General features: G+C 37.9%; 1 protein-coding gene across 1 annotated transcript in view; it reads left to right on the forward strand.

Annotated features, from left to right (window-relative positions):
* The window catches only part of LOC126190745 (dystroglycan 1), a 40,729-nt gene extending 24,643 nt beyond the window's left edge, over nucleotides 1-16,086 (forward strand). The window contains exons 6-13 of the mRNA XM_049931243.1: nucleotides 3,693-3,980; nucleotides 7,952-8,098; nucleotides 8,665-8,945; nucleotides 12,003-12,149; nucleotides 12,233-12,584; nucleotides 13,358-13,600; nucleotides 13,724-13,894; nucleotides 13,981-16,086. Coding sequence (XP_049787200.1) covers nucleotides 3,693-3,980; nucleotides 7,952-8,098; nucleotides 8,665-8,945; nucleotides 12,003-12,149; nucleotides 12,233-12,584; nucleotides 13,358-13,600; nucleotides 13,724-13,894; nucleotides 13,981-14,913 — 2,562 coding nt within the window. The 3' untranslated portion in view covers nucleotides 14,914-16,086. The remainder of the gene's footprint in view (nucleotides 1-3,692; nucleotides 3,981-7,951; nucleotides 8,099-8,664; nucleotides 8,946-12,002; nucleotides 12,150-12,232; nucleotides 12,585-13,357; nucleotides 13,601-13,723; nucleotides 13,895-13,980) is intronic.
* The last annotated feature ends 230 nt before the right edge of the window (nucleotides 16,087-16,316 follow it).

Raw genomic sequence — 16,316 nt, forward strand, 5'->3', positions numbered from 1 at the left:
TAAATCTGTAATTGTACATTACATCTGTTAATGATTAAATTGTGACAACATTTTACATTTTTAAATGGACTCAATAAGTATATGAAATACTGAAAATCAAGTTTTGTTGCCCATGGAAGCCATGAATAGGCAACCTCCAACTGGGATAGGGTGCCATGAACTGGACTAGCCATTTAGTAATATAGTAGATGGTATTAAGAGTCATAAACTTAAGCAGAAAATTTCAAGCTAATACACAGTATACAGACATCTGAGTATAGAAGCCAGTATGCTGATATGTCTAAAGAACATTACTATCTGTATTGGATGGTAGAATCAAACAGTGCCAAGTCCAAGTTGTAATATCAACAATATCAAGAAAAGGATAGATTGCAATTCTTCGTAAAGATGACACGTTGAGTTGAGTTGTTGCAGACAGACGTGATGAAAAGACTGTTGCTGCATATAAACTTTCAGCTAAAGCCTTCTTCACAAAAGATAAAAACCACACACACACACACACCAATCTGTGGCACAGAAAAGTGTCTGTGCCTACATGAAGTTAGAGTGCATCCAGAGTTGACTAATGCAATTGCAATGAACTAAAATGTAATCAGATGCAGTCTGAGGTGATTTTTGTCTAAAATAATCCAGGAATCAAATTAGATAATAGTGATGGAAATAGATTAGGAAATGAGACACTAAAGGTAGGTAATCAGTTTTATTATCTGGGCAGAAAAATAACTGATGATGACTGAAGCAGATAGGATATAAAATGCATTCTGGCAATAGCAATAAAAGTTTCTGAAAAAGAGAACTTTAACAGTGAATTTCAATTCAAACGTTAGGAAGTATTTTCTGGTAGCTTTGTATAGAATGTAGCCTAGTATGGAGGTGAAACATGGGTAATAAGCAGTTCAGATGAGAAGACAACAAAAACTTTTGAAATATTGCGCTACAGAAGAATGTTGAAAATTAGATGGGCAGATCAAGCAACTAATGAGGATGTACTAAATCAGATTGGGGAAAAAAGAAACTTATGGCACAGCTTGACTAAAAGAAGAGGTCTACTGATAGGACACATCTCGAGGCATCAAAGAATGCTGCATGCTTTGCAGATTTGAACGGGTGTGTGAGATGTTGGTTGGCCTGGTGAGGAGGGCAGCTCAGTGCTGACCACTAAGACCCTGTCAGTGAGGTATAGCTGGCCGCTACTGCAGTGAAGTACAAAAAGTCATTCATTGTTGAGGGAGATGGGGTAGCTGTGAGCCATCATTGTCATTAAGGGAATCTAGGCAACTCAGGTGTCCTGTACAGCGGAGTGATCAGCGAACCAGATGTGTAGTTTGGAAAATAACATGGAGGATGGCAGTTGTGGGTGGAATTGGCATATGTTGCATGACAGCAACAAAAGCGATTCTGCACTGGCATGAAGTGAGCAGGGGCGTGTTGCATAGGTGCAGACATGATGCAGTTTGTCATTTTCTGCACTGGTGGAGATGTGTGTGTGTGTCAAAAGTGGGGGTTTCTTGATGGTGTGCAAAGGTCACTACTCTGGCTGGGGAATGGTGACATCAGCTTCAGCAAAATTTATGCAGGATGGGGCCAGCTCATTGTTGGTGAGCCATCATTTGTATTGTCGTCGTAGTTGTGTGTCATGCCAGCTGCCTCTTTTATCAATATTATCAATGCACAGTCTGTGAGAGTATATTTGATCAGCGAGTTGAAGGCATAGGTCCAATGGTTCATGCTTGTGAATGACCATGGCTAGCTGGACTTGCAGGGGAAGCTGGCAACCTGCAGGGTCCATAACATATTGTGGGGCATGAGGTTGAAGGTCGATATGTATGGAGGCATCACCATAATAGTGATGGAGTCTTATCATAGACTTTCATTGTAAATGATGTGATAGATGATTTATTCATCTGGGGAGCTGTGTCTGCATGTTCCCCCCAAGTGGCTTAGTAGAGCAACAAATTTTGTGCCATTGCTGATGACGTCACTTGATGCATAAATGTTGTCCTCAATGGTGAACTGTAATGATGGATGATCTGTCCAGGATGGTGGTAATTTGAGATGTCTCCTGTTACTGGTAGATTGCCAATACTATGTTCATAGTGGCAGAATGGCCAGGCAAGTACTGTCATATGTGACACAGCATGATAAGCAGTAGGTGACGTGGGAGGCAATGTGGTCAGCTGCATGAGGTTCGGAGCGATCAGATCCATGTCCAATACAGTTGATATCCCTACAAAAGCAAGTAAGCAGGAATCCAAATTGGATTACTGTGGCTTGGATGTGGCCTGGTTTGTGAAAGGAACAGAATCCTGAGCGTCGTCATGGTTTGTTACATTTCATTGCTCAGCAGTGTTGACCACTAAAGTAGTAATGTTCTAGAGAATGCCACTGTCACTATGTATCATGCAGGCTTCAAGCATGGTGTTATCTGTAGTGTCTAATGCCTTGGCATGAAAAACATTGTCCACAGGCATGAATTGCATGGCACACTGGGGGCACGACAGCAGCATTATAGTTGTGCAATTGTCAGAAATGATGAAATTGCATGGGAACATGGTCTTGTAGGGTCACCAATGTAGTTCTTCAGGGTATAGATGATGAAACTGGTGAATAATCACATAATCTGGGTACAATGTAGAATGCTTTTGTTGTATATTGCACAGAGTGTGCACAAGACAAATGACCAAACACAACAAAGCCATAACACAGACTGTTGTTACACTTTCTGCTCAGTGTTCTGGTTGACTACCAGTGATTTTATTTGTCAGTGCAGTGTTCCTGCAAACACAATCATAATTTCAAAGTACTTTTGTGATCCTCAAATTCTCCAGATCTTAACCCAGTTGAATATCTCAGTCACTGTGTTCATGGTGTGAATCTTCTGCCAGACACACTTCAAAAGCTGGGAACCACTGTAAAAGACTTAGTATAAGCCACTACAGAGGCCACTAAGCACCTGATTGAGTCATTTTCAAGTTTTTAATAATTCCTTGTGATACACAGCCTGTAGAAAGCTATTTAGTGATGTCAGTTTTACTTCATTAACTATCAGACAGAAGACCAGATGTTTACTGGAATCGCCGGCCGGTGTGGCCGAGCGGTTCTAGGCACTACAGTCTGGAACCGCCCAATCGCTACGGTCGCAGGTTCAAATCCTGCCTCAGGCATGGATGTGTGTGATGTCCTTAGGTTAGTTAGGTTTAAGTAGTTCTAAGTTCTAGGGGACTGATGACCTCAGAAGTTAAGTCCCGTAGTGCTCAGAGCCATTTGAACCATTTACTGGAATCAGCTGTTTATAAATGTGTACAAATAAATTATTATATTACTTAGATTGCTACCCACCACATAACAGAAATGCTGAGTTGCAGATAGGCACAACAATAAGATGGTCAAACAAGTAAGCAGATTTTCCATTGTTTGATTATACTACTTATGAGAGATGTTTAACATTACTTATTTATTCATGCAGGAAAAACAATATTAGTTTCAAAAGTAAAAAGAGTATACACCAGGCATTTTACTTCTAGCTATTTGATTTAACACATTTCATAGTTCTTTGTGGATGCAACTGTCTTTCTTTTTGTGATTTTTGTGGTATCTTGTATTTTTTGTATCTGTTTCTATTAAATAATTTAAGATTTGATAGTTCTCACTGAAATGTATTCATTATGTTCACTCTGAGGATCTCGTTTCAGGTTGGTTCAGGTGACTATGATGATGAAGATGTGCCAAGTGGATATGACGGTGACATTGAAAGTGAGACTGATGCTATTCCTGAAGCCAGAATTGTGCCTACGATGGCTTCACCTTCATTCCCAGAGGCCACAGCATCACCTCATCCTCATAGACATCACCATGGGGAGGACGCAGATCAACTTGAGTCAGAGGTGGAACTCAGCTCAATGCTCACATCTGTTGCTGCTGGATATAATCTGCCAACAAGCCCTGTACATTCTTTCACAATTCTTCCTACACCAGTCCTAGTAAGTAACACACTCAATAAGTTCAAGCACCATGGTTCATTCATGATACAATGCCCCAGTTTCAACATGGAAAAACAGGAAAAGCCTACAGAATTTTGTCATACAGCATTTGTTGTATTCTCTTTTAACAAGCTGAGGCTGGCAGAATGGTGGCCCTTGCATTATGACTATTTCGAGGATACCATAGAGCATATAAGCAGCTCATTTTCTGAGCTGTTAATGGCAAGCTCCGTCTTCCAGATGACCTATGTGCTTGGTTTGAGTCTGTCAGGGGTTCCCTTGGCTAGACTGATGCCAGGAGAATAGTGCAATTTAAAGGGGATATGTTGTAAAGACAGTTCCCATCCCTGTATTTCAGTAAACACCAACACCGCCACCACACAGCCAAAGATGACTGGCTTCACATATTATCAGTGGTGAAAATTGGTGACCAATGGGAGAAGCACCATTAACTCTGCCTCTCTCTTTTTTGACAAGGGAGGGAGCAGGATTCCACACAGAATTTAAGCAAAAACCATTATCTCTGTTTGTAAAGTTACTTTCTAATTTAATTTAAACTGCTTTCTTAATAACACTATTCCAGTAGCTGAAGTGTGTGCCAAAATCTTGATGTTGTATTCCATAGGATGACTGGTACCAGAGAAAATATTCAGCAATAGCAAATTTGCTCAGCTGCTGAAGCTTGGGTGACACATGCTCAGTGCAGCAGTTCTCCATGGTCCTGATAAACTGACTAGTATATGAGACCCCACAACTGCAAGGAATACAATAGACACCCACCTTACATAAACCAAGATCATCCTTTACAGAACCTAAAAGGACTCTTATCTTAGATGGTGGTTGAAAAACATATTTCACATCATATTTTTGCAAAATCCAACCAGTCCTGTTGGAAATGCTCCCTGTATAAGGCAAAAAGACTAGACATTGGTGCCACCTCAGTAATATCGTCATTCACTCAGTGCACGGTTGGCTGACAGCATAGCACATGTTTGATCTTTCTTTGACTGTAACCATTCTGACAACAGGTGAACACAAGGTAGGCTAACTCAACTGGCAAACTCTCAGGATCTGAATAACATGGGCCCTGTGAACCCAGGTATGAAGTATCCCTTCATGCAGATCTGGATGGTGACAACTATCAGCCTATAAATAAAGTTCAGTGTGAGTAGGCTTCCTATAAACACATGTCCCAAAATACCATCAACATTCCTCCTGACCAACACATCAAGGAAGGGAAGGCGACCATCCCCTTCATTCTGCATCATGAAATGAATGTTCAGGTCAATTGAATTCAGGTGTTCTAAAAAGCCATTCAAATGGTCTAGCATGGAGTGCATCAAACTAGTTTTTGGACTGGTGACCATATCATCATAATCACTGAGCAGAAGATCAAAACTGAATGTGAGGAACCATTTTCATTCATAAGTTTACACATTAAAGCCTAAATTGATTTTGTTAGTCCAGTCTAATGTCAGGTTTCCAATTGTCAGTTATTTTATATGAATTGCCTGAGGAAATCAGTTGTTTAGTTTCTGATTTAGACAGCACAGTGTCCATTTCTCTTCAATAAGGATGTGCATAACTTCTTGCTCAGTCTAGTACTTAGTTTTCTGCTGAGGCACACAAGAGCCTCCCCACCGAGAGAGCCAACATTTTTAAAAGCAAGTAGGAACCCAAAAACTGAAGCAAATTTCAAGAGTAGTTGAGCACTTACATGAAAATGAAAATGAATATCAATTGAGGAAGGGATAATCTATCACTTTGAACTGCATTTTCATAATCAATTCTGAAGTGTTAACATGAACTGTTAGACGTGCTATTGAGAAAGCACTTTATGAAAACCGTATTTGGAAGCCCCACATAAATGTAGTCATTCAGTGACAATTATACACCATGAAAATGTCAGTAATTTAGTACAGAGGCTCATTCATACAATACAATGGATTAATGATCAGATTGGATGTCGAACATATGTACTTTTCCAAGCTTCTAATGGTGGTGAAGCCCCAATTTGTCACATCCAAAACAGATCATTTATTGTATTGATACATCCTCAATTTATTTGTTGCATCAAATCTTATAACATCAGTAGTTCCTCAAGGCTTTTAACAGATGATGCTGTTGTATGCAGAGAAGCTGCAATGTTAGAAAATTGTAAAAAAATGGAGGAGGGCCTGCATAGGATCAGCACTTGGTGCAGGGAATGGCAGTTGACCTTCAACATAAACAAGTATAACTTATTGCATTTATGTAGACAGAAAGACCAATTACTGACTGATTACACAATTGCTGAACACTCACTGGAAGCATTTACTTCAATAAAATATCTAGGAGTATAAGTACAGAGTGACCTGAAGTGGAACAACCACATAGAATTAACTGTGGGTATGGCAGATGCCCCACTGATGTTCATTGGAAGAATCCTCAAGAAATATAGTCAATCAACAAAAGAAGTAACTTACAAAATACTTATTTGTCCAATACTTGAATATTGCTCATCAGACAACGAACCACAAAAATAGCATAGATAGAGGACATAGAGAAGATCCAAAGAAGAGCAGCATATTTCATTACTGCTGATTTAGTAAGCACAAAAGTGTCTCAGAGATGATCAACCAACCCCAGTCACAGACTCTGCAAGAATGGCATTCTACAACATGGTGTGGTTTATTGTTAAAGTTCCAAGAGTGTACATTCCTGGAAGAGTCAACCAATATATTGCTTTCACCTACAGATATCTCATGAAAAGACCATGGAGATAAAACCAGTGAGAGTCAAACCCATACAGAGGCCTACCAGCAATTGTTTGTCCCACAAAACAATTTTCAACTGGAACAGGTGAAGGGGTAAGTGACAATGAACACAAATTACCCTCCACCACGTACCATAAGGTGACTTCTGGAATGCAGATAGATGTGTACTTAGATCTACATAGCCACAATCCCAGTTATAGTTGTTTCCATATATTCTAATTTCTGTTGCTGCTTTAGTAACAGAATACCAGTATGTAAGTGTGGGACGAGATTTTAGTTTCATCAGACATTATTCTGTGTTCATTTGTGAGACTGTGTTCAACAACTGCTTATTTCCCAAGTTTTTAAACTTTAATGTGTCTTTGGTGTTCTGCATAACAGCTGGCAATTGTACAGACAGGCTGACCATTGTAGTTACTTCTTCACTCACAAAGAACATTATGAATTCCAGTGTTACTGTGACTGAGGTTGTCCTTAATGGGGCACAGCATCTTCTTCCTTCTTTGGTGCTTGGAAAATAGGTTTTGCACCTCTTCTTCCCAGGATGCTATGTATTCTACTACATGTAGCAGTGTAGAAAGTGCAGAGTATGTAGATCACCAGATGATTATTTATTATTTTCTGGATAGAGTTCTGGCACCAACAGTGCAGACATGGAAACTGTCTGTCAGCACAGTATAATGATGATGATGATGCATGCCTACCAATTACAAACTATCTATGGGCTTTAAATAATCACTAAAACAGCAGCCACGACAATCAGTTGTTCCTGATGAAGATGAGGGTCGATTTCTTTGAAAGCTGGAGATTTTACCCAAATCTTGATATAAGAAATAAACCGAAAATGTTTTACACAATGCTGTCCTTTTGCAATACTTCAGTCTCAGGTCACCTGTTAATTTACTGTGGAAATGAGATTACCTACTACATACTGTATTGTGACTGCTTGCTATTATTCTGAACAGTCATAATACAATTCCACAAAAAGATCATTTCTGAAATTTCTGACATACTGAAAAGATTGCTTGTATCTTAACATACAATTAGACACTGTGATTTGCATAAGGAGTAAAGCATGGCCCCATGGACTGCATCCACACCTGCAGACATATTTTATTCCTAATTCATTATATCAAGTTACAATGTACTCCCTTTTATATCACATTACCTGTTTTTGATAAATTGTTGTTGTGGAATTCTGTAACTCTGTTTTAGATACCCATCAGACCTACCAACTTAATGAGCATGGAGGTTTTGGTGGAACCCAGCAGAGTATATGAAGCAGAGGTGGTACCATCAGCTACACCAGTTTTTGTAACTGAGGTTGAGCCATCATCCTCACCAGAGTCTCCAAGTACACAGGTATGTCTTGGTCTGAAAATAAAACAGAAATATTTAAAATATTAACAAGAAAATCTCAAAAATGTTTACTATCAGAATACATACATATTTGTTGTTAAGTATCTTGCTGGTAGATAATATAGAATTGCAGAAAAAGTCTGAATAGACTGTTGGCAGCACTCATATTGAATCAATTAAATTTTTTTTAATATCTCGCATTGAGATAAGACTGAACATTAGCAACACATAAGCCAAACACAATCACACTGAGATAAGGAATGTGACGAAAGAACATACACCACAGATCTTACGCAAATTTTCAAATGCCTCCATTAAAGGCAGTTAACTAGTCTTATTTATCACTGTGCAATATTAAAAGCAAAGTCCAGTAAAATATTAACGGTACCTATTACAAAAAAAAAAAAAAAAAACAGTGTTTAAATTTCTACTTAATGTTTTCTCTTGATCGTTACACAAAAAGTTTGCCTATGCTTTGCACAGGTACACTATTTCAAACATAATTTCTCATAATATGTTACTACCATAGTATTTATATTATAAAATGACAACCATTTCTTGTCCACCAGGTGACTGAACCTCTTCCAACTTGGAGCAGTAGTTTTGGTTCTAATGAAACCAGTTTCACCAGTAGCAGTATTAACACCAGCTTCAGTGATACAAGCAGCACATCACTAGCATCAACCACAGAAGAAGAGCCAACACCTCCACTTCCTGCAGTTACTTCTGAGAAAGCAGTCCCTCTGCCAAAACCAACAGATGAAGATATTGAATATGGCGTGAAAAACATCCCTCCTACAATTGAGCACAGACTTCGCAAACTACCCATAACGGCTGGTAAAGCTCTCAGGTATGAGATATATTAACATTTTTATTTTATCCATCCTAAATGATATATTAATACTCTTGAAGGATGAACTGAATTAGGGATAACTGCCATCTTGGAAGAAATGGTTCAGTGATTGTGATACCTTTTGACTTCACACTTCCTATTTGAATGATAGCAGTAGACAGGATGAGTGCGATTATCAGCTTTTGGCATCCAGTACAGATAAATGCCTCACAACTCTCATCTGCGTGTTTATGGTCTGCAGTTATATGTGTCATTATTACTCCAACATGTTTCTAATACCATCTACTCACCTTCCATTAGGCCATACCCTATGTGTTTACCTTTATCTTGGTCTCCAACAAAGTAATTCCTTAAATTATTTGTCATCTATTGGCCTGGTTGCATTACCTACCCACTTCCTTTTGTTTTTGTTACAATCATATTATACCTTCAACTCTGGTTTGTCCCTGAATAACTGGTTTGTTTATCCGTCTCTGATTCCCAGCATTAATCTCTTCAGCAAAACTCAGTTTTTGAATAGTTTTCTTAGTGATAGTGTGTATCTTGCTGCCTTAATTCAAAGCCAGCAATACATGCAGTTAGTGAACTTTCTGTTTCAGACACACCAGAAGCTTAAGTTGTAAAAAAGTGTGTTACGTTTGCTAGAACCACTCAAAGCCATTTGTATTCATCTGTTTATTTCTTTTGGTGCTCATTCAATAATCTTAAACTGCCCTAAAAACAAAAACTCACCAACTGGCTCTGTGACTTCATTGTCAATTTGTACAGTTTTTGTTTCTTGTTTCAGTGTATTCATTGCAAGGTAGCTCATCCTGTTTGACCACTTCTAGGTGGTCAAGATCAGATTGGGGGGGGGGGGGGGGGGAGTTTGGGAGACAGTATCAAAACTTCATATAAGTGCTGGGTGCTTACAGGCTAATGTGTGTACATTCTGTGGGAAGCTACCTGAGAGATGTCATTGTTGGCTAACCCCGATTTTAACAGCATTTAGACAGTGCAAATTGCAACAAGTCACTAGGTAATTCAGAACTGGACAATAAACATGTGAACAGTCTAATAGATGTAACTTGTTGCTAAGGGGTCCAGATGTCATAGCTCGCTGAGCAGTTAAGGTGGTGGTGGTGGTGGTAACTTAACAATGGAAACCAAAGTGTACATTTATCATTCATGGCTTTTACAAGAAGAGTCTGAATCAATAAATGAACTGTCTTGCATTTGTGTCAACACATGAATATCAAATCCTTAATGTCAACCTTGCCATGACAATAAACAAGACCTTCCACTACATCCCATGTAGAGCAAAAAAAAGATTAAGGTAAAGACATCTCACTCTTGTCACAGCCAGGACTCATTCCGAAAATGAATTCAATACCATCAGTGAATGGACATACTGCTGGCAACAAACCTGTACTTCACAATGCCTAAAAATGCCCTGCATCCAGGAGAAGCTCTTGAATTTGACCAGCCTTGGGCAATTTGGACTACTTTGAATTGCATCTGAAAGTGCCATGGAAGATGTGGAGACTCTCCCACAAGTGGGGGCAAATCTTCATTACAATCTTGTGCCAGTGGTGCTGAATGACAGGAGTGATAAACTATATAAAAGATTTTGATGTTTATTTGTAGCTGTTGTCATTTGTATTATATTGTGCTGTAGAGTTGTGTTGTAGTTTTTGTATGTAGAGGTTCAGTAATCTTTGTATATGTATAGCTACCATGGTTCAAAAACTTCTAATGTTTCCCATACAATAAGTAAATAAAAAAATCTGTTTCACCATTATAGTAGGCAGCTATTGTGATGCAGTACAGCAATGCAGCATGATAGTGTGTTGACAGTTCCAGAATTTTAACATTGATGTGGAGCTTGCATCTCTCATTCATAAATTGTAATACGTGTAGAATAGTAAACTCCTTCAGTAGTCAGAGGTTTTCTCAATCAAATTCTGAAATTTGCAGTTAAATGTTTTTATTTCACATTAAAATCCCCACGCCCAAGTACTATAGCACAGTGTCATAGGAGACAAGCAAAATAGTACTGACCATTGATAAAGTGAATCAGTGTGTGGTAATTCATTTTTGGCAGCAGCAGAAATGTTGCAGCTGTATCAGGCCAATTCAGATGATTAAAGAAGACACATGGATTGGCCTGACAAACCTGCAACATTTCTTCTAAAAATGAATTTCATTTTATCAAAGGGCTCTGCTATTTTATTTTAGCTCCTATAGCAGTGGGCTATAGTGCTCAGGCATGGGGATTTCAGTGTGTACTAAGACTGCAGAGTGGTATCTGAAAACTACCAAAAATTGATTACATAACTTTACTTTTTCAAGGTGATAAGTAAAACTTTGATTGTTCCTTGTACTAAATAAATAAGGACTTTGAGTAACAGCATAAAAACAAGAAAATGTAAATGAACTGAAGATATAAATTTGCTTGATTATTTTATATGGAACATCTTTGAAGGGAAAAAATCTGGGAAGTAAATTGATAGTCAAATGTAGAAAGACAATATTCCAAAGTGCAGTGTGTGGGCATCAGCGAGGTGTTGTCTTTGATGGCAGAGATAAACAAATGTTATGTGAAATGCTGCCAGAATGGTTAAAAACAGTAAAACTACAACATGCAAGGACCACATCAATGTAAAGCCTCCACAGATATTAATGATACTTTGTAGTGTTTGTGAACATTCTTTGAAGTCGCAGTATCTCCCAAAAAATGTGAAGAGACAACTTGTTAACACTGATTTTAATGTAGTATATTGCAGACACTTCTAGTGAAAAAGTTAAATGTTGTTTTGTGTACATTCTTGCTTAAGACTTTAAAGGAATGGGATCGGAAACACCACCAAGAGGTTTGTCATAAGTGATGGTAAATTTTTCATTTATACATCATCTCAAGAAATCCATACAAATGTGGTGTAATGTACATTAAGACTTTTTGGAATTTTTTTTTTTTTGTTTTGAATTTATCCATACTTGATTGTGCTGAAAGGTAATTCTCGGAGTGCTTTCATTTCTTCATGTCATATACTTACCTCTTTATTAATTTTGCAGGCACATTATACCAGAGGATGTTTTCTCAGATTTGGAAGATGGCAATACAAGAAACTTAAGGCTCATGTTTAAGACTCTTGAAGGAACGTTGGTGCCTCCAACATACTGGGTGCAGTTTGACAGAGAGAAACAAGAAGTCTATGCTTTGTGAGTTGAGAACTTTGTTAAGCATATTTAGACTATGATTGTTATCCTGTTAGTTATTCATTTCATCTGAATTCATTCTGCAGGCCATTGGAGGAGCAAGTGTCAAGGTGGACCTTTGTAATCGAAGCAATGGATAGAGAAGGAAAGACTGTCTCTGACAATTTAGAGATATTGGTTCAACATCACAAAGGAAGGCGTACTGTTAACCACGAATTCACTCTCCATTTGCGACTGGAAAAGAAATATGAATTTCCAACAGCAGTTGATTGGCAACTAAGAGTACTGGACAGTCTGGCAGCACTCTATGGAGATCCAGATACCAGCAGAGTAACTGTTAGAAATTTGACAGTGACAGATCCTATCATATTCACATGGACAAATGATTCCTTGCCAAGATCACATTGCCCAAAAGATGAAATAGATAGATTATATAAGGTAAGAATGAACAGCGAAACATAATATAGCATTGTAAGACAGGTATTATTTTAATGATGTCTTCTATTAGATGTGTCATCTATTAGATATTTGATATAATATATTGTATTTAAACCTCTTAGAGTCTATTTCAGTGCACTGTCTCAAAATGCGACAGGGTCACAGGTATGATCTAACATCCTGGGTATGGCCCATGAGATCTGGAAGTGGAAGGAAGGATATTTACTCTTTTTTGAAGACCTCTGCAATATCTTCAGTATGTTTACAGAGACAGCTTATCATTGCATGTGTGTGGTATCCATGAGTTTTCAAACAAGATGGGAAGGAGTATTTTAGAATTTGATGGGAGACAGCTATCAAACTGAAAATATTGTTCATGGTTAGTGATATTAATGTAGACAAAGCTTGTTATGGTACCACCAGGCAGGTAGAAGTTAGAGCCATAAAGTGTGTCTTTTTTTCTAGCACGCAGAGCCTGAAATGGAACAGACTTGGTGGTACATACATATTTTTTGCAGTTACCTTAAATTTATTGTCCAGGGGCCTTGAAAGAAAGTATTTGACAGTAAATGGTGATTAGATTATTTTTTACAGACAATGCGGCAGGAAAAGTTGTATCCAATATAGTGTGTTACTCTGTTATGTTAGTAAGTTAAGCAAAGGGGAAACCTCATCATATGGTTGATTAATGGTTTCAAAAGGAAAAAGCTTCCTGTTTCAGTTGTATTTCTGTTTAGAGACTATATGTTTTTGTTTGCTTTTTCGATTTGCAGAGATTAACTGCAAATGAAGAGGGTGAACCATCAAAGGCACTAAGAGATCTTCTTGCACATGATTTCATTAAAGTGAAAAAAGTATCATACCGAGGAATTGGACAATGTGAACCACCATCAAAACCAGACCAGCCAATAGTGCCTCCACCAAGCACTACTGAGAACTTCCCTCCTGTACCTAGGAATCCAATTGATCATATTGAAGCAGTAGTTGGAGAGTTGCTAGTTGTTGTTGTACCTGAGGTAAGACAAAAAAATGTCCCCATAGTTAATTAAAACAGCTTTGCTGCTGTCTTCATAAAAAGTGTCATCTACTAATTTCTATTGACTAATCAGAAACTACATTACATTTTAACTTGTTTACAGGATTCATTTTATGATCCAGAAGAAGGAAATGTCCGTAATATGCATCTTACCTTGCTTACATTAGAGCTGAACAAAATTTCTTCAGACAACTGGCTTCAGTTTGATACAAAGAATCAGGAATTTTATGGAATACCAATGCCAGGTGATGAAGGCAGCAAGGAATACCATCTGGTAAGTGAAAGCATAATTTTGTTTATTTTTCTCATCAGATTCTGAGAGTTTCAAAAAACTGAAATAATTGTTTGCTCTCTTTTTAGGTGTGTGAAGATAAAGGAGGGTTAACTGCACATGATGTACTGACTGTAGAAGTAAAGCCTGCAAGGAAAATTAATTACAATGTTGAATTCAGAATGAAGTTGGATGTCCCATATAATAAATTTAAAAGCAGTGCTTCAGACAAAAGAAAGTTTATTGAGAAATTACGTGATCTTTTTGGAGACAATGATGCCTCTGCAATTGCTTTAAGTGACATAATAGAAGGTTCAACAATTGTAACATGGCACAACAGGACACTGAATACCTCTGTGTGTCCAGAGGATGAAATTAGAAAACTGAGAAAAATTTTATTGAATAATGATCATAGTATATCAGATCGTGTGGGTATGGTCCTTGGCCCAGAATTCCCTGTGGAAGAAATAGAGGTAATACCAGCACAGATATGCCAAGGAGAGTTTACCTTGATACACCCTATCGAGGAAAAAGTACCACCACTTGAAGAAGCAGCTGTAGGATCTTCAGATGAATACCTCATTACTTTTATCGTACCAGCTGTGATTATTGTAGGCATGATATTACTGGCTGGGATTGTTGCATGTGTGCTGTACCGAAGGAGAAGACGTGGCAAACTGAGTGTGGGTGATGAAGACGAGCGTCAGACTTTCCGTAATAAGGGAATACCGGTGATATTCCAAGATGAACTCGAGGAGCGACCCGAGCCAGAGAACAAGAGTCCTGTGATCATGAAGGATGAAAAACCACCTCTTCCACCACCAGAATATCAGCGAAGTGAAGCAGAGCCTAGTGCGCCACCAACAGCTGCTCACCCACTGTTGGGAGAGAATAACGCGGCTACTGATGACACACCGTACCAGCCGCCGCCTCCTTTCACAACTAGTCGAGATTCTGGACGCCAAAACCGTCCCAAACCCACGCCGACTTATAGAAAACCACCTCCTTATGTGCCTCCTTAACATAAGACTCCTTGCCTTCTCTGTTACTTGCACATATTTCTTCACAGTGCTTTAGTGGAGATGACAGACATATAATCAATCACTTGGTGCCTTCCATGTACCACACTTGGCTCCATTTAAGCATGACTTGACAATACATATGCAGTGCAGGAACTTGTTGCACTACAATGCAATAATTCAATAATTAGTCCTGAGTATCTGTATCCTAATTTTAATATGGAAATGAAGTGAACAGAACTTAATACTGTTATAAGAGAGTAGAGTGAGGTAAGTGTTTGTAGATTATAACACTGCCAAAAAAGAGGAGTGATATGCTTTGTGAAATAAGCTTACCTCTATTATTCATAAGTGATAGGTTGTATTATTTTATGGTAATTAAAATCTGTAAAGCTTTTTATATGAAGAGAGATAACTAACTGCTACCAATATTGTAGTTTTGATATGGAAATTGGCCACTGGCTTGTGTGTCCAAATACCAGTGCCAATTACTTATGTTCTATTCATAGCACATTTACTGATTGTTTTTGTATTCATGAAATGATGCCTTAAGAAACAGACATACATGTACTTGAACAGTAATTTGGCATCCAACCATGCTATACTGTACAATAAAATTGTAATTTTCAGTTGCCAGTTGTTTGAAGGATCAGAAAATATAAGTGTAGACAAGTTACCAATGTTGATTTCTAATACTTGAGCATTGTTACTTGTGGCATACTACATTGTAATACTGTTGTGAAAGTCATATATAACTATATGTAACTGTGTCATATCACAATGGACCATCTGAAAACGAAACATAACAATTTGTCCAAATTCTTGCTCATAAAGGACATTCATAGCCACAGTGTTTCAAGTTGTTTCCTTCCTGGCTCCTTCAGTAAGTTAATTATTGAAGGAAGCTCACAAGAAGAAGCAATGTTTATCATCAACTCCCAGTCTGAATTGTCTGTTATAAACATGCTGAATATAGATTTATTTTTATTTTTAAATTGTGTGTAAGTTAAGTGAATGAAAGACTATGTGATGAATGTATGGGCTGTGTGTGTTCTTAAAAAATGTCATGAGCTGAAACCAAATTATAATCTTTTGTATTTGATTTTTATTGTCACATAGATACTGAAGTAAAAATGTAGAATGAAAGTGGAAAATAAATTTAGAGGTACCATTTTGTGTTTCGCATTTTTAATGTAACTGTGTCTTTCATTACTGTCCCTTGATTCATAATATATATGGCATGCAATTAAAATTCAATGGTATGTGTGGAACTGAGGTGCCTCACTGAGCAATTCATGATGTAAAGGTGAAATTGTGAACTTGTAGTTATGAAAAGCCCTACTGCAGAATGATCCCTGATGTATTCATTTTCTTTAAATCATTCCAGGTTGTGTTGAATTCTTATG

This window comes from Schistocerca cancellata, chromosome 6 (genome assembly GCF_023864275.1).
Source record: "Schistocerca cancellata isolate TAMUIC-IGC-003103 chromosome 6, iqSchCanc2.1, whole genome shotgun sequence".
Taxonomy (NCBI): domain Eukaryota; kingdom Metazoa; phylum Arthropoda; class Insecta; order Orthoptera; family Acrididae; genus Schistocerca; species Schistocerca cancellata.